At 44.5% G+C, this 19,173-nt stretch overlaps 1 protein-coding gene across 4 annotated transcripts in view; it reads right to left on the bottom strand.

Annotated features, from left to right (window-relative positions):
- Positions 1-19,173, bottom strand: part of ica1 (islet cell autoantigen 1) — a 164,663-nt gene that overhangs the window by 69,693 nt on the left and 75,797 nt on the right. For all 4 annotated transcript variants that reach the window (XM_068004038.1, XM_068004052.1, XM_068004031.1 and 1 more), the window contains exon 8: positions 15,836-15,934. In XM_068004038.1, coding sequence (XP_067860139.1) covers positions 15,836-15,934 — 99 coding nt within the window. The remainder of the gene's footprint in view (positions 1-15,835; positions 15,935-19,173) is intronic.

The raw sequence follows: 19,173 nt of genomic DNA, 5'->3' as shown, positions 1-19,173 counted from the left end.
GTGGAGTCAGGGGACAAGTTCCAGAATGGATAGCAACTGGCTACAAAACAGAAAACAGAGAGAAGGGGTTAAAGGTAGTTACTCAAACTGGCAAAAGGTGGGAAGTGGTGTTCCACAAGGATCGGTGCTGGGACCACTGTTGTTCATCATATACATAAACGATTTGGACTCGGGAATTGGAAGTACAATTTCAAAATTTGTAGATGACATCAAATTGGGGGGTACAGGAGGACTGCGACAAAATACAGGAAGACATTAATAAACTTGCAAAATGGGTGTGTAATTGGCAAATAATTTTCAATATAGATAAGTGTGAGGTGATACATTTTGGTAGGGATAACAAGGAGGCCACATAATGCTTGGAAAAGAAGAGTCTAAATGGGGCAGAGGAGCAGAGGGATTTAGGGGTACAGATACACAAATCACGAAAAGTAGCGATGCAGGTTAATAAGACCATTAAAAAAGCAAAGCAAGCACTGGGGTTCATTTCCAGAGGGATAGAATTGAAAAGCAGAGAAGTTATGCTAAACTTGTACAGAACCTTGGTTAGACCACACTTGGAGTACTGTGAACAGTTCTGGTCTCCATATTATAAAACGGATATAGAGGCACTAGGATGATACCAGAAATGAGAGGTTACATCTATCAGGAAAGAATGAGCAGGCTGGGGCTCTTTTCTCTAGAAAAAAGACTGAGGGGTGACCTGATAGAGGTCTTTACGATTATGAGAGGGTTCTTCTCTGTTCCAAGGAGAAGGAGAACAATCCCAGCTTCTCCAGTCTATCCACTTAACTAAAATCCCTCATTTCTGGAATCATTCTAGTAAATCTCTTCTGCACCCTCTCTAAGGCCTTCACATCTTTCCTAAAGTGCGGTGCCCAGAACTGAACACAATACTCCAGTTGTGGCCGAACCAGTGTTTTATAAAGGTTCATCATGACTTGCATACTTTTGTGTTCTATGCCTCTCTTTATAAAGCCCAGGATCCCGTATGCTTTTTTAACCGCTTTCTCAACCTGCCTTGCCACCTTCAACCATTTGTGCACATATGCCCCCAGATCGCTCTGTTCCTGTACCCCTTTTAGAATTGTGCCCTCTAGTTTATATTGCCTCTCCTCGTTCTTCCTACCGAAATGTATCACTTTGCATTTTTCTGCGTTAAATTTCATCTGCCACGTGTCCGTCCATGCCACCAGCCTGCCTATATCCTCTTGAAGCCTATCACTATCCTCCTCACTGTTCACTACCCTTCCAAGATTTGTCTCATATGCAAATTATGAAATTGTGCCCTGTACACCCAAGTCCAAGTCATTAATGCATATCACGAAAAGCAGTGATCCCAGCACTGACCCTTGGGGAACACCACCCTCCAGTCCGAAAAACAGCCGTTCACTACTACTCTCTGTTTCCTGTCACTTAGTGAATTCTGTATCCATGTTGCTACTGCCCCCTTTATTCCATGGGCTGCAATCTTGATGACAAGCCTACCATGCGGTACTTTATCAAAAGCCTTTTGAAAGTCCATATACACCACATCAACTGCATTGCCCTCATCTACCCTCTCTGTTACCTCATCAAAAAAACTCTTCTTATCACGTTGGTTAAACACGGTTTGCCTTTAACAAATCTGTGCTGGCTTTCCCTAATCAATCCACACGCGTCCAAGTGACTGTTAATTCTGTCCCGGATTATTGTTTCTAAAAGTTTCCCCACCACTGAGGTTAAACTGACTGGCTTATACTTGCTGGGTTTATCCTTACATCCTTTTTTGAACAAGGGTGTAACATTTGCAATTCTCCAGTCCTCTGGCACCATCCCCGTATCTATGGATGTTTGGAAGATTATGGCCAGTACCTCCGCAATTTCCACCCTTACTTCCCTCAGCAACCTAGGATGCATCCCATCCAGACCGGGTGACTTATCTACTTTAAGTACAGCTAGCCTTTCTAGTACCTCTTCTTTATCAATTTTTAGCCCATCCAGTATCTCAACTATATCTTCCTTTACTGAGACTCTGGCAGCATCTTCTTCCTTGGTAAAGACAAATGCAAAGTACTCATTTAGTACCTCGGCCATCCCCTCTGCCTCCACGAGTAGATCTCCTTTATAGTCCCTAATCAACCCCAGCCCTCCTCTTACTACCTGTTTACTGTTTACCTGCCTGTAGAAAACTTTTGGATTCCCTTTCATGTTGGCCGCCAGTCTCTTCTCATACTCTTTCTTTGCCCCTCTTATTTCCTTTTTCACTTCCCCTCTGAACTTTCTATATTCTGCCTGGTTCTCACTTGTTTTAGCAACATGACATACGCATCTTTTTTCTACTTCATCTTACTCTCTATCTCTTTTGTCATCCAAGGAGCTCTGGCTTTAGTTGCCCTACCTTTCCCCCTCATGGGCCTGTACCCGAACCGTCTCCTCGTTAAAGGCCGCCCACTGTTCAATTACAATTTTGCCTGCCAATCTTTGATTCCAATTTAGCTGGGCCAGATCTGTTCTCATTCCACTGAAATTGGCCCTCCTTCAATTGAGTACTTTTACTTTAGAGTGGTCCGTGTCCTTTTCTATGCTGTACATTCTTTGTAATTGTATTGCTGATGCATTGGAGGTCCTGCTGAACGAGATGCAGTGAAAGAGGCTGTCCCTCTTTCATAGAATCATAGTATGGTTACAGCACAGTAGGAGGACATTCGGCCCATCGAGCCTGTGACGGCCCTTTGTAAGAGCAATCCAGTTAGTCCCATTCCCCTGCTCTTTCCCCACAACCCTGCATATTTTTTCCCTTCAAGTATTTATCCAATTCCTTTTGAAAGCCACAAATGAATCTGCTTTCACCACTTTTTCAGGCAGCGCATTCCAAATCATAATTACTCACTGCGTGAAAAAGTTTTTCCTCATGTCGCCTTTGGTTCTTTTGTCAATCACTTTAGATCTGTGTCCTCTGGTCCTCGACCTTTCCGCCAATGGGAACAGTTTCTCTTTATCTAAACCAGTCATGATTTTGAACACTTCTATCAAATCTCCTCTCAACCTTCTCTGCTCTAAGGAGAACAATCCCAGCTTCTCCAGTCTATCAATGTAACTGAAGTCCCTCATAGAGCCATAGAAAAGATACAGCACAGAATGGTTCATCCCTGTAACCATTTTACTAAATCTTTTCTGCACCCTATCAAAGGCCTTCACATCCTTCCTAAAGTGAGGTGCACAGAATTGGACACAATACTCCAGTTGTGGCCAAACCAGTGTTTTATATAGAGGTTCAACATAACTTCCTTGCTTTTGTAATCTATGCCTTTATTTATAAAGCCCAGGATCCCATATGCTTTTTAACCACTTTCTCAACCTGTCTTGCTACTTTCAAAGGTTTGTGCACATATACCCCCAGATCTCTCTGTTCCTTCACCCCCTTTAGAATTGTACCCTTTAGTTTATATTGCCTCTCCTTGTTCTTCCTGCCAAAACGTATCATTTCGCACTTCTCTGCATTAAATTTCATCTGCCATGTGTCCACCCATTTCACCAGCCTGTCTATGTCCTCTTGAAGTCTATTACTGTCCTCCTCACTGTTTACTACACTTCCAAATTTTGTGTCACCTGCATATTACGCCCTGTACACCCAAGTCCAAGTCATTAATACATATCAAAAATACTTTGGAACTAAAGGCCAATCCACTTCTAAAGCAGAGGTCCAGGCTGCCTGGGTGGAGGTCATAGAATGAGCCATTGCAAAGCCACAGGTCCATTATAACTAGGAACAAATGAGGAAGAAGTTTGCTGGTATCAGGAGAAGTGCAAGAGTAAGTGCACCCAGTATTCTGTATATGCTTACTCTTCCTCCATAAATGCACTGCCTTAAAAGGGTGGTGGACACAGATTCAATAGTAACAATCAAAAGTGAATTGATATACTTGAAAAGGAAACATTTGCAGGGCTATGAGAAAAGAGCAAGGTAGTGGGACTATTGGATAGCTCCTTCAAAGAGCCGCCATAGTCACGATGGGCCGAATGGCCTTCTTCTGTGCTGCACGATTCTATGAAACGGAAGTGTTACTGCCCTGCACCGTCAAAGATAGCTTGAGCAGACACAGGGCAACCCACTCCCAGCAGCATGTGATATTCGGCAGGAAATTGTCAACAACTGTTTCCAGTGGAAAGGATGTCCCCCCTCTCCAGAGACCATAATACTGTTGAGGAACCTTTGCAATGCTCACAAATAACCAGAATTCCAATCTGCTATACATTTCCATCCTTTCAGGGGAAGAACACTTATAAACCTTTATCAACAAGTTGTATAATCTTCAAAAGATATACGATTTGGGAACACTGTGGTGATTTTCACAATAGCAAGCAGGCAGAAATGCAGGGAAATCTTAGAGTGGGAGGGGGGGATGGGGCAGCTGGCCACTCCCCCCACCCCCGCTTCATTTAAATGCAGCTTTGCGTGCTTTCAGCAGGTAGCTCAGGGTCGCAGGAGGAATAAATTGAAATGTACAATTTTAGGGGTGGAATTTCATTGGAGCTCCATTTTAGTTCCCAGACCACCACTATACCTCCTGAAAAAAATGATGTTTTCTCCACCCAATAGCAGTCCAAAATAAAAAATACCTCCTACTGGCTGTCTCTGTTCCTGGCCCCTTCCATGCCCTAGGTCAGACAGTTCACCTGTCTTCGCTCCCTCTTGCTGCTTGGGCCTTCCACACACCGAAAACCCATTCCTTTTCCCCCCAATCACCATCACCAACCTGCCCCTGCAAAAACACCTTTCAAGACATTTTTGTCAGCGGCACCTTACATTCCCCTATCCACTGTACTCACCCCCTCAGGATCTCCTTCCCACATCCAGCAAACCTACTCCCACTTCCTGCTACTAACATCCCTGTGCTGCCACACCCCAAGACTGCCTTCCCACCATTGCTACACCGAGCACCACCCTTCCAGTTCTCCAACACCCCAAGACACCCCTCTTGGTCCTCACACACCCCAGGACTACCCCCGTGCTTCCACACCCCAACATTCCCTCCCCACAAAGCCCTGATACTCTTTTTTGTTTGATAACGGTCCTGTGAAACACCTTGGGATGTTTTACTATGTTAAAGGTGCTATACAAATGGAAGTTGTTGTTTCCAATGCCCCCAAACATCAGCACCATTATCACTGTGCTCTTATATCCCACTATCCGACTCCCATTTCTCCCAGACCCTCACAGCCTCACCCCCAAAATGCTTCCAGACCCCTGGAACACTAGACCCCAGGAACTTCCTCCTAACACTACCAACCGACTCAAACCTCCCACTCCCCAGTGCTACTACACACAGATCCTACAACTTAACTTCTACCAGCTGCAACCTGGGACATCTTCCCTCCCTTGTATCTTTGGCTTTGAAGAAAAGCTAACATTTTAAAGTAACTACATAGTTAAACAATAGTAATCAAGGTCATTGATTTACAGTTTCCATGCAGATAATTCTGAAATCGTAGAATTTGATCCTGAAACTATCACTACAATATTCTGAAATGGAAAACATTATTTTTTCAATCACCAAAAATCAGTGACCCTGATAGTATATTGTACATTGCATGGGATAAAATAACATATCCCCTGACTTGCAAGCAACTAGTTTATATAAAAAGTCTTTGCATCTAGCATGCATTTTGAAGGTCACATGTCAGCCATCATACCTGTGTGTCACATTTTTCTATATGCAAATTGTGCATCACACTTGCACTTAATTGGCTGAAATGAATAATAATAATAATAATAATAATAATAATAATAAAAGAAGGTTTTGGTGAGGGAGGAGTGAAGAACAAACAAATAAAGTATTTTATTTGGCCTAAGTGCCTCCTTCTGTGTTGCAATTTCTACAATTGTATAATTCAACTTGTACCTTAAGGAAATACCGCAAACCCATTATGAAGGCCTATAGCTTTCAGTATTGGTAAGATGTATAATAATTATACCTTGTGTCAGTCATATAAATATTGGGCTCGATTTTCGGACGTCCGAGACGGCGGGTTCGTGGCGGAGGGGGGGGGCTCCAAAAATCGGGGATTCCTGGGGCGGGTCCAGAGCCCGGCTCCAACCCGCCCACTTCCGGGTTCCCCAATGACACGCTTAGATGCGTGTTCATCCCCCGCATGCGGGACTCCTGCCGGCAATTAAAGCCAGCGGGATCCCACTTAAACCAATTAATTAAATACTTCAGGTCGTTTGCAGACCTGATTTGTAGGATATTTTAGGAGGGGTGGGATTTTCAACTCAACTGAGACTGTTTCTCGTACTGGGGGAAACACTCCCAGTTGAAATGGACGTGTTGTAGCCATCAGCCTGTGGCAGCTGCAAAGGTCCATTTGACAGGGGTCGGGGTGGGGGGGGTGGAGACCCTCACTCATTGTCCAAAGTGACAGAGTGGCCTCCTGCAAAGTTTGGCCTCCACCACCCTCCTCCTAACAATAAAATTCACCAACTTGCACTCTTACTCCGGTGTCCAGACACATGTACCTACCTTGCGGACCCCCTCAGATGTACATCTTCCGGATGGGGGCCGCCGTAGCTGCAGTCATGACCTTCTCGGAGTACGAACAGCATCACCAGCCTCACCGGCCACGCCGTCTACCTCTGACATGTGGAGCTCCACAACACAGTGCTGTGACACATCCACCTGCACAGCAAGAGGGAGGGCTACTGCAGAGAGAGATGTGTCGCAGGGGGCACTACCCTCGCCACAGCGTCCACAGACCAAGGCTCAGCTTCCTGGACTTCTCTGAGCAGCAGTGCACACGGAGGCTCAGAGTCAATCGACATGTAGTCGTGGACATCTGCAGCCTCCTTCATGCCGAGCTGCTCCCGGCTGGCCCGAGCACCATCTTCTTACCTGTCGTTGTCAAAGTCACCACTGACCTCAACAACTTCTCCGCATCCTTCCAGGGTGACACCGGGGACAAGGCTGGCGTCTCACAGTCGTCTGCACAAAAGAGCCCTGCAAATACACCTACACCCACTCTGCAGTGACACAATGGGTGGCATCAGGTGTGGGTCTTCATTGTGATCCTCAGGAAAGGGCATTATTGCACAAACCAGACAAGATTTGCAAAGACGTGGCAGTAGTGGTGACAATATATGTAATGTGAGTTGATCAGAAATTAAATATAAGTAAAAACCATGACAAACCCTCAAACACCCTTGTGCATCCCCTTCATGCTCACGACACATTTGCCTTACGCTTCCGACTACACATATGAGATGCATGCCCTGTGGCTGCAGCACAGGTAGTGGTAGGTTGGGTGAGGCTGACTGTGAAAGAGATGCATGAGAGGGTGAGAATGAGACCGCGCCATGAGATTGTATGAGGATTGGGTTGAGTGGTAGTGGTGGGATGAGTACTGGCGAGGTGAGTAAGTGCAGGTAAGATGAGGATGAGCTTTGAGTGGGTGTGAGGAGTGATGTGACAGAGTAGTGTTGGCAGTGCAGAAGGAGATGTGGGGTGGGGGCGGTGATGTGGCAGACGGAGTGTAGGGGAATGAGTAAGTGTACTCACTTCAGCTGATCTACTTAGGTCATTGAATCGCCTCCTGCACTGTATGCAGCTGCGTGGTAAGTTGGTGGTGCTGGTGACCTCCTCTGCCATCTCGAGCCAGGCCTTCGTGGTGGCAGAGGCAGGCCACTTCCTCCAGTCTGCCGGGGTGAAGATCTCTGTCCTCCTCCTCCTCACCCTATCCAGTAGGACCTGGAGTGAGGCATCATTAAACCTGGGAGCAGCCTTCCCCCTGGGCTGCTCCATGCTGTAATTTTGGCTCCTTTCTGCAGCGTCAGTCAGTGGAGGACGGCCCCTTTAAATAGGGCTCCTCCAGCTGACAGCCTATGATGCAGGTGCGCAGTCCGCCCGCTGCGCAGCTTCCCAGCGCGAAACCCGGAAGCAAAGGTAAGTGCCTTCAATTAGCCTGCGATCGTGCGCGGAGCACCCCGAATTCAACGGGCGCGTTACTGACGCGCCCAGTCGACCCCCCGCTGCCAACCTGCCTCCCTCCTAAAATCGAGCCCATTGTTTCAGTAACTTTGCTGTATTGTAGCAATGGGTGAACCATACGTGCAGCAGATCAGTGGTAAACATCAGAAACCACATTCCAGTCCAATACTATTCGAGAGCAATGTCATAGGAGATATTTTAATCTTTAAAAGAAATATTAAAAGGGCTACTGACAAATTATCTCTTTTCAGTAACACCTGAATTATCTTGTCGAGCATTTTCCTTTTGGTCAGAAAAGAAGTCACTTGTTTGACTTCTCCTTCTGTGATGTGATGAGGTAAACAGCAATAAGGGCAACGCTGAATGGGTGAAAAGGTGCTTTAAAGGCTTTGTTTTTTTTAAATAAATCATAGACAGATTTACAAATTTTAAAAGATGTGAGTCAAAGCTTGAGAATGGGTGGTGGGTCAGTGAAGACTAAAGCTATGATGATTACCAGCTTTGTTTTTCCTCAAACATGAAAGATATTATCAAAGTCCAAAATTGTAGCTTAGAATTCCACATTAAAAAATGAAAATAAATATTATGAGAGTTGATATAAATATACAAGGGAAGAAATTCTGTGGCATCTTTACACCCTCAGAAGTGAGGTGGACAGGACTTTCGCCCACTACTTTTACCAAACGCTGATCCTGTCCCAAACCCTGGGGTTAGGTCATTTAAACAGTCTGGCAGGGCATCAGTGCCTGTAGCAGTGCAACTGAGGCACCTACTGCCCAGAAATGGCAGTTTGCAGGGTGGCACCCTGCTGCTGAGAGGAGGAGCCCAAATGGACCAGAGGTATAAAATTTTTCAATTTCCCCTCTAGAAGCCGAGAGGCCAGTCGTAAATGGCCGGATACTTTGCGATGATGGGGGACTGGAGGTGAACCAATCACCATCAACAAGGTTCACGTCAGGAGTGTGATAGAATCCTCACCAATCGCCTGGATGGGAGCAGCTGCAACAATAGTTGAGAAGCTTGACACCATCCTGGATAGAGTAGTTTCTTTGATTGGTGCCCCTTCCACTGGAATCAACATCCCTCTCCTCAGTCACTGGTGCACTGCAGCTGCAGTATATATGATCTACAGGATGCAGTGCAGCAACTCTCCAAGCTTACTTTGGAAGTGCCTCCCTCTACTGCGACCTTTACCGCCTAGAAGGACAAGAACAGCAGTGCCTTGGGAACATCATCGGTTAAGTTCCCCTTCAGGTCACATGCCATCCTGACTTAGACATATAGGGGCTGATTTTTAAAATGGAATTGCGGGTGCATTGGGGGCGGGGGAGGCTGCAAAAAAAAAAAATCAGGAAAATCCTGAGCAGGTTCGGAAGCAGACTCCAACTTCCAGGGTTGCCACAGACACAGCTGTGTGTGTGCTGCCTCACAAATCCGGAAATCCCGCCGGCAATTAAAGCCAATGGGACGATAGTTAAACCACTTGTTGACATTGATCTTGTTTAAGTCGTTAATTTTGTGGAGATTGAGGTAGGGGTGCGATTTTAATTCAGCCTCAGCGTATTTCCCATGCTATGGGAAACACTTCATTTTCAAGGAGACTTGTTTCAGGCAGCAGCCATTTGGACATTTAAATGTCTGTTTGACAGATGGGGATAAAAGGTAAGTTATTGCAGCAGGGCACTCAGGTATCTCAGACAAACTATTGGCTGGCAGATCTTTGTGTTTAGACTGAAAATTCTTGGTTTACACTCAGAATTCTTCTTTTACAATCAGAGTTTTTCTGTTTACGCATATTTACCAACTTTTTGGACCCCCCAATTGACACCCATTATGGGGGCGGGGGGGGGGGGGCACCATGGCCGCATTCATCACTACATCAGAGGATGAGCAACATCACCATCCTCGCCAGGCATGGCGTGCACTTCCACCACTTGGAGCTCCACATCACAGTGCTGCGTCACAGAGACTTGCACAAGAGCACAGAGGGGAACAACTGAGGGAGTGATGTCGCAGGAGGCACTACCCTCGTCAGAGGGTCTACATACTGAGGCTTAGCTTCCTGGACCTCTAGGAGGAGCAGTGCATATGGAGGCTCAGAATGAGTAACCAGGTGGTCGCAGACATCTGCAGCCTCCTTCATGCCGAGCTGCTCCCAGTTGAGCCTGGCGGTATCTCATTAAAAGTCGTCGTTAAAGTCGTTGTTAAAGTCACCACAGCCCTCAACTTCTTCGCCTCTGGATCATTCCAGAGTGCCACCGGTGACATCGCCGGGGTCTCTCAGTCGTCTACACACAAGTGCATAATGTAGGTCACCAACGGCTTGTTTCGGAGGGCCTTGCAATACATCAACTTCCCTATGGACGACCTCAGCCAGACGGAGAGGGCAGTGGGGCTCCACTCTGTGACTGGCTTCCAACGGGTACATGGCAATACGAGCACCTCCACGCGAGCCAGGACTGTTTATCAACAGAAAGGGGTATCACTCCAAAGCTCAGCTCATTTGTGACCACTGCAAAAGATTCCTTCACGTGTGCCAGATTCCCTGGCAGCTGCCACGATTCCTTCATTCTGAGGGAATCAACATCCCGGGCCTCTTCCATGCACCGAACACCCTTAAGGGCTGGATCCTCAGGGACAAGGGATACCCCCTGTACACGTGGCTCACGACACCTCTGAGGAACCCCAGCACCGAACAACAGCGTCGATACAACGACAGCCACATTACCATCAGGTCTACAACTGAGCATGCTATAGGGCTGCTCAAGATGCAATATAGGTGCCTTGATCATTCTGGGGGAGCGCTTCAATACACACCAGTCAGAGTGGGATGCATTCTAGTGTGTTGTGTCCTACACGACAGAGAGGGGTACCGCTTGAGGAGGCCCCATTCACATCTGCTATCCACATTGAGGAGGAGGAGGAGAAGAAGGACGACGAACCCATGGCCAGAGCAGCGGTTCACCTGGATGCTCGTGAGGACACTCATGTGAACGGTTCTCCTAACATCAGAAAGTGTGAAGAGTCCAGTCCTCGCACCACCTTGAAAAACCAGCACCAACACCAGCACCCCCCACCCCTCCCTGCACAAAACAGTCCTGCAATTACACATACACCCACTGTAAAGTGACCCTTTGGATGGCATCAAGTGTCGCCGTTCATGGTGAAGCTCATGAAAGGGCATTATCACAAAAGCAAGTCAAGAATGGGCAGTAGCGGTGAGAATGATAACATTTAATGTGAATATAACAAAAAACAAATATAAATGAAAAACATGACAGTCTGTCAGACACCCTTGTACATACCCTTCATGATCACAAAACCTTAGCCTTTCTCTTCTTACTACTTCTACGTGGTGCATCCCCTGCGGCTGCAGCAGAGGTAGTGGCAGGTTGCTCATGTTCATGCCCTGACTACTTAGATGCTTTCAGCCTACGCCCTCTGGGTTTTAGAGCCCGTGAGGGCCCCTCCAAAGACTGCTCCACCTGCACCTGTGCAGGGGCAGACTCGGCCACCTGGAGAGGAGGCAGCATTGTGGGTACTGGTTGAGAGGGGGGCAACGGGTGAGACGTGGGTGTGCTTTCAGTGGCGTCCCCACTTCCATGTCCCCTTTTGCCATCATCCCTCTCCCAGGCCAGGTCCACATCACTCCTACCACCCTGCTGGACAACAGTTTGGAGGACATGTGCAATGCCTTGGCAGGCCACTTCTAAAGTATACATCAGCCTGTTTAAGGCGGCAGAATGTTGTTCACCCCAAGTCCAAACGGCATTTGTCACGGCCCGAATGGACTCATTTGTGAGCCGTACTTGAAGCTCAACGGAAGCTAGCCTTCTCTCCATTGCAGACATTCCTACACTTACCTGCAACACTATCTCAGACATTTCTGCAGTTACATGCGACACTATCTCAGACAGTTGCTCACGTCTCTGTGACAGTATCACACAGATTCCCTTCCGTACCAGTGCCACCATTCCACTAATGCAGGAGTTGGACTCCTCCATCCTCTGCGCTATTGTGGAGAGTGTGTGTGGCACCTGCAGGGCCTCTTCTTCTGTGTCTGTGAGGACCACTATTTATTGTGGCCCCCCTCCAGTCCTCGCCCTCTCGCGTGCATTTTGCGCCTCTTCTCTTAGAAGGGGAGAAAGTACAGATGTGTGAGTGAGTGATGGTGAAGTGGTTATCCGATGAATGCATTGCTTTGGGTGAGGCTGACCATGAAAGAGATGCATCAGAGGGTGAGTATGAGACAGAGACATCACATTGGATGAGGATTGGGGTGAGTGGTACTGCTGGGGTCACAAATGGGAAACTGAGGAAGTGCTGAGAAAGTGCAGGTAAGTTGAGGATGAGCCTTAAGTGAGTGTGAGGAGTGATGTGATGGAGTAGTCTTGGCAATGCAGAGTGAGTTGGGGGTGGGCGGGGGGGGGGGGGCGGTTGGTGGGTGGTGTGGAACACGGAATGCAGGAGAATCATTAAGTGTACTCACTTTTGCTGACCTAGTTAGGTTGTTGAAATGCTTCCTGCACTGGACCCAGGTGCGGGATATGTTGCTGCTGCTGGTGACCTCCTCTGCCACCTCGAGCTAGGCTTCTTTGGTGGCAGAGGCAGGGCACTTCCTTCTGTCCGTGGGGTAAAACACTTCCCTCCACCTCCTCCTCACCCTGGCCAGTAACTGCTGCAGTGAGGCATCATTGAACCTTGGAGCAGCCTTGCCCCTGTGCTGCTCCATTGTGCACTTTTGGTGTTTGCTACAGCAAAAGCCTTTGGAGCAATGCCCCTTTAAATAGAGCCGCTCCAGCTGACAGCCTGTCATGCGGGTGCGCCGTCCGCCCGCTGCGCAGCTTTCGGACGACAAACCCAGAAGCCATGTAAAAGGCCACCAATTAACATGTGATCACGTGGGAAACGGTAAGATTTTATTAGTCGTGTTACCCATTGACCCCCCCGCTGCCATCCCGCTGCCTTTCAAAATCGAGCCCATATTATTGTTCCTTCATCGGCACTGCATCAATTTCCAGGAATTCCCTATCTAACACCATTGTAGGATCACCATTACCACAGTTCAAGGAGAAGGCTCACCACCACCTTTTCAGGGAAATTAGGGATGGGTAATAAATGTAGCCTTGCCAGTGTCACCCACATCCCAAGAACAAATCGATCTTGACATTTGCCTTTGCAGCTTCAGGCCTCACTTTAGGCCCACAACGGGACCTATTAGGGGCGTTTCAGGCAGAATTTGCTTGGGGGTAGCTTGGGAACATCCCCAACAAGCTCCTAAAGTACTGCAGCAGAGGAAGTAGGGTGGGCAGAAGAAGGATCCATCCCCCAACCCCCTTCCCCCACTAGAAATTTTGAACAGTAAGAAACCCGGTGGATCTAGGTTCCACCTCAAATTATAGGAAGATGGGAATTGCTAGACCAAGGTCTATCTAGTTTGCCTTCTATCATCCTGGTAGTTACATGATACAACAATAATGGAGTTGTTGACTAATCATGGTAATCAATCAGTCTATAACAGACCCAGGCACAAGGCGAGAAAATCCCCCAGTGATGGAGAGCTTTGGGAACCATAGGTCCAGTGTCACCTGTTCCTCCCAAACTACACTTATATCTCATGTCACAAATTACTCATATATTCTATCCCAAAATATTATTTTCTGAAAGCAATCTATCTAATTTCCATTTGAATGGATCAACACTTTCGACTTCCACCATCTCCCTATGGAGCCTGTTCCATACATTTACCAATCGCTCACTCCAATCAGGTTTCCGCCACTGGCACAGCACTGAAACGACGCTTATCAAAGTCACAAATGACATCCAATGTGACTGTGACCATGGTAAACTATCCCTCCTCATCCTTCTCGACCTGTCTACAACTTCTGACGTGGTTGACCACACCATTCTCCTCTAAAGCCTTTCTGCCGTCATCCAGCTGAGAGGGACTGCCCTTGCCTGGTTGCATTCTCATCTATCCAGTCGTAGCCAAAGAATCACCAGCAATGGCTTCTCTTCCCACTCTCGAACAATTACCTCTGGAGTCCCTCAAGGATCTATCCTTGGCCCCCTCATACTTCTCACAAACATGCTGCCCCTCGGTGACATCATCCGAAAACACAGCAGGTTCCACATGTAAGCTGACGACACCCAGCTCCACCTCACCACTTCCACTCCCGACCCCTCCGCTGTCTCTCATTTGGCACGCTGCTTGTCTGACATCCAGTACTGGATGAGCAGAAATTTCCTCCAACTAAATATTGGGAAGACTGAAGCCATTGCCTTTGGTCCCCACCACAAACTCCAGCCCTCTACCTAGCCACTGCCTGAGGCTGAACCAGGCCGTTCGCAACTTTGGCGTCCTACTTGATCCTGAGATGAGCTTCCGACCGCTTGGTGTCAAATTTTGTTTGATAACACTCTGGAGAAGCGCCTTGGGACATTTACTACATTAAAAGGCACTTTAGAAATTCAAGTTGTTTTTGTAATGTTTCCATAGATTAGTTTTGAATTTACCTCCCTTCAAGCTCAGGCCCTGTTGTCAGTTCTAGGCCAGAATTACGCTACTGGGATTTCTGCAATTTCTAGGCTATATTCTTTAATTGCTTCGCATGGATATTTTTACATAACATGAAGTGTTTTGTAGAGTTATCTCGATTGATTCAGGTGTTACAACTTTGTTTAAAATCACTTAGTTAAAGTTGAATATTCCAGACCACAAAAGGTCCTCTCTTTCATTTTTCCTCTGCTGAATTTTTTTTCCTTAAATAGCTGCTAGATGACATGTCATGTGTCATCACACTTCTCTCTAAATTGTGGGCATGAAAATGGTTGCAAAGTGCAAGCACAAACATCACATGATAATTCCTGAAGGAAAAAATTCAGGACTGGAAAAATAAATGGTAGACACAGTGCACACACACTTTCTTAAAGTATCTTGCAACTAAACCCAATTCTAAATGTACAAGGGATCTGAAACTCATTCATGAGTCCCCTTTCCTTACATTCTAGACTGCACCCTGGAGTATTCTTTTAATAAAAACAGAAAATGCTGGAAAATCTCAGCAAGTGAGGCAGCATCTGTGGAGAAAGAAAGAGAGTTAACGTTTCAGGTCGAAGACCCTTTGTCAAAATGAGAAGATGTTAAAGAGTTAAAGTTTTTAAGCAAGTACAGAGCCAGAGAAAGTGGTGGGGAGGAAAGAACAAAAGGGAAGGTCTGTGATAAGGTAGAGGGCACGAGTGACTAAATGACAAAAGGGATGATGGTGCAAGGCAAGGAGGGTGGTAATGGGACAGGTTAAGAAACAAAAGATCGATCTAGAGTAGCTGTGAATGGCAACTCTTGACCGATCTTTTGTTTCTTACTTGTCCCATTACCACCCTCCTCGCCTTGCACCATCATCCCTTTTGTCATTTAGTCACTCGTGCCCACTACCCTATCACAGACCTTCCCTTTTGTTCTTTCCTCCCTCCACCCCTTCCCCTGGCTCTGTACTTGCTTACAAACTTTAACTCTAACATCTTCCAGTTCTGACAAAAGATCTTTGACCTGAAACCTCTTTCTTTCTCCACAGATGCTGCCCCACTTGCTGAACTTCTCCAGCATTTTCTGTTTTTATTTCAGATTTCCAGCATCCACAGTATTTTGCTTTTGATTTAGTATTCTTCTAATATTTGCTTCATTCATGTTTTTCAGGTCAAGCAGATTTACACACGTTTAAAAGTTCAACTTGTATTTATAAGAAATCTTGAAAAAGATGGGAACCTTTTTTGACACAGATAGGAGGGAAGAAGACGGGAAACAGTGAATAGATTTTTTTTGCAACTTTTATATAGCTATAATGAACATGCAAATCCAAATATGCATTTACCTTCAACATTGCGAATTCATATGGCTGGTAGCCTTTGAAACTTTCATGAATAGCTGCCATTATGTGGGATGTCTTTTCCCAGAAATGGAGTAATGTTGTCTGAATCAGAAAAAACAAGCATTTTAATGTAATATCACTGTCAAATGTGTTCACTATTTATGTTTTCCAGCCAAATACTAAATGTTTAATTTATTGGATTCGGGCGCTGCAGATGTTCAAATACCTCACATTCATTCTACAGCTTACTCATTACTGAATTAAATACCTATAATCCCCAACAGCAACAAAATTGTATACATCACCTTTTGACAGCCACCAGCAACAAAAAACTTACGCTACTTCAGACTCCTGCAATAACTCTACCCGTGTAGCAAAATTATCTCAATTTTTCCATAAAATAGATACAGCTATGTTCTTGTATAGGCAAAGCTGCATTTATTTAAGACATTTAGAAACATATAACATGCAATGTGTAACATTAAAAAAAAATTAAACTCTAACTTCAATTGAGCTTTACAATATACAAACTTCTATATCCCCTTTGCAGAACAAGTTAATATCTTGTAAACATTCTTACATAGACAAAATATTCTATAAAGCTATTAAAGATGTAATTTAAAATTGAGTTTTTTTTCTGCAGAGTCAGATCAAAGCTTGGAGCAAGTGTTTTATAAAGCAACATGCAATCTCAACTCTTTGCTAACTCTGGTCAAATTCAATTAGGTTGTGGTCAAATTGAGCTTTATAATCAATGGCAAAAAGAAAACTTGTAACTCAGTAGTAAGAATGAGTGATCTAGCCAGTTAAATAAGTTAGAGCATTTAGTCTCCACAACTTGAATGATTGATAAGGTTTGAATTCAATGGGCTTGGATAAATTTTGTTTTAATCTGAACTGATTTTCTGTCATTGATCATTCATCTCTGCTTATCAGGATTTCAGGTGACATACAATAAACTAGAAACCGTGCCCAGACAAGCCTTCTCTAGGAAGAAACAACATTTTCAATTAAATTTACACACACTTAATGATTAATTTGGTAAGGAAAATAGAGGATCCACACCAAAAAAGCACAAAATTAGCTGCAGTACTTCCATCTTTCAATACTTATACTAGATTGTTAACTATTTACACAATTCAATTGCTATGACAAATTATATTTTTTTCCAGAGTTAGAAGTTTTTTTTTGTTTAAACAATTGAAATTGGTTCATCAACACAAAAGATGAACTGAGCAACATATTTAAAAAATACTAATTAGCTTCTATTATAATAGTCAACTGCTAATTAACTTTTATTGTAACAGTGAACTATTAATTAACTTCCAATAGAATAGTCAACTATTAAAATGTACATTTGTTGGATCTGTGACAATTCTCAGATGAGAAACACCAAATTAAATTCTATCCTTCAGATTTTATTTTTGACCTCAAGTAGTTGAGAAGTGATTTCATCATCATCTTTGCTTTAAATAACCTCACACAACAATAGACATTGATTTGCGACTTAATTAACATCACATCCTAAAGCTAGAAATCTTCAGAGACAAAGAATTAACTCCATCCCATGTTAATTATTACTCTGCAACTTTCCTATTATAGTTTAATCATAATAGTATAAATTTAAGTAAGAGCATAGCAGATAGCAACAGACTGGTGCATTCAAAAATGAATTTGATGTGGGCCCAGACAACTGCTGCAAATTAATGTTCAATTTAAAAGTTCTGAATTTTTATTTGAGTTTGGGAAAATATAAAGCAGAAGAAAGGAAAAGTAAGATAAAACCAAAATCAAAATTCATATCTATGAACAAACATATCACTTAAATTAAGCTAGAAATACAAATGCTAAGAAGCAGAGAAAGCAAACACGTTAAAAGAAACAAAACGCAGAGGCTGTATCGGAAGATAAGAGAACTAAGTGAATCTTACAAATTTAAAATGGCTACAGTGAACGACCAAAATAGGCAGGTAATTGAGGATGAACAGGCGAGGAGCAAGCGGTGGAAAGAATATTTTAAAGATCTATACAATGTACAAAGCATGGTGGATGAATCCATTCTGGAGAAGCCATCCCGTACAAATGAAGGGGTGTTGATGCTGGATTTTGCAGAAGACGAAGTAAAGATTTCTACTGATAGTTTGAAGAAGAACAAGGCTCCAGGTACTGATAATAGAACTGCCAAGTTGTTGCAGGCGGGTGAGGAACATACTATGAAAGTGATGCAAAGGCTGTTTAACAAAAGTCGTGAAGAAGAGCAAGTACCTGAGACTGGGGAAAGGCGATAATAATACCAATTTTCAAGAAAAGGAGATAAGAGCAAATGCAGCAATTACAGAGGAATCAGCTTGCTGAGTATAGCTGAAAAAGTATTTACTAAGAGACTGCACAGGAGAACGAAAAGATACATAGAAGTGGTACTGCATGAAAAACAAGCTGGTTTTAGACCAAGATGAAGTACGATAGATCAACTGTTTGTGATAAGACAGATTTCAGAGAAATTTCTAGAATACAACATCCATTGTCACAACTTCATAGATTTTATGCAGGCCTTTGACTATGTATAGGGAGAAATCATATGGCATGTCTCGAGGATGTATGGTATTCATGAGAAATTGTTATTGATGTTTTCTATCAATCTGACAAGTCCCTGAGTGCTGTTGGAGTAGATAGGAAACTGACAGAATGGTTTCGATCAACAGTTGGGATGAGACAAGGATATACATGGTCATCTGATTTATTCAATCTAGGACTGGAAGCAGTAATGTGGCAAGATTTTAAACAATCTCAGATTTGCTGATGACATTGACCTCTCAGCAGATCTAAAACAGATTTGCAGAGACTAACTAATAAGGTGTACGTGGAGAGTAGAAAATTTGGATGATAGATTAACACAAAGAAGACAAAGATCAAGTCATTTGGGAAGTATCAGGAGGATATATACGTTACAGTTGGAGGGGATGCAGATGAACAGGTGGAAAAGTTTGTATACCTTGGTGGGTTAACGTCAGAGAATGGGAGTTGTGAAGAAGACATCAAAAGAAGGATTGGACTTGCTTCTGCTGCTTTTGGAAGATTAAGCAGAATATGAACAGCTAAAGGTATTCAATTAAAATGAGTGCAAGGGTTTATGAAACAATGGTTATTCCCATATTATTACACGGATCTGAGTGTTAGAACATGAGAAAAGTTGAACAAGAAATACAAACATCGGAGATGAGTTGGTTGAGAGGAATACTGGGAGATCCAAGAAGACATAAGAACATGGCTTGGACAAGAAACAGCGCTTATACAGAAAATCTGAGAAAGACAACTGCAAAGGTTTGGGCACGTTTCATGAA

Source organism: Heptranchias perlo, chromosome 2 (genome assembly GCF_035084215.1).
Source record: "Heptranchias perlo isolate sHepPer1 chromosome 2, sHepPer1.hap1, whole genome shotgun sequence".
Taxonomy (NCBI): Eukaryota; Metazoa; Chordata; class Chondrichthyes; order Hexanchiformes; family Hexanchidae; genus Heptranchias; species Heptranchias perlo.
This window is presented reverse-complemented; position numbering and strand designations above follow the sequence as displayed.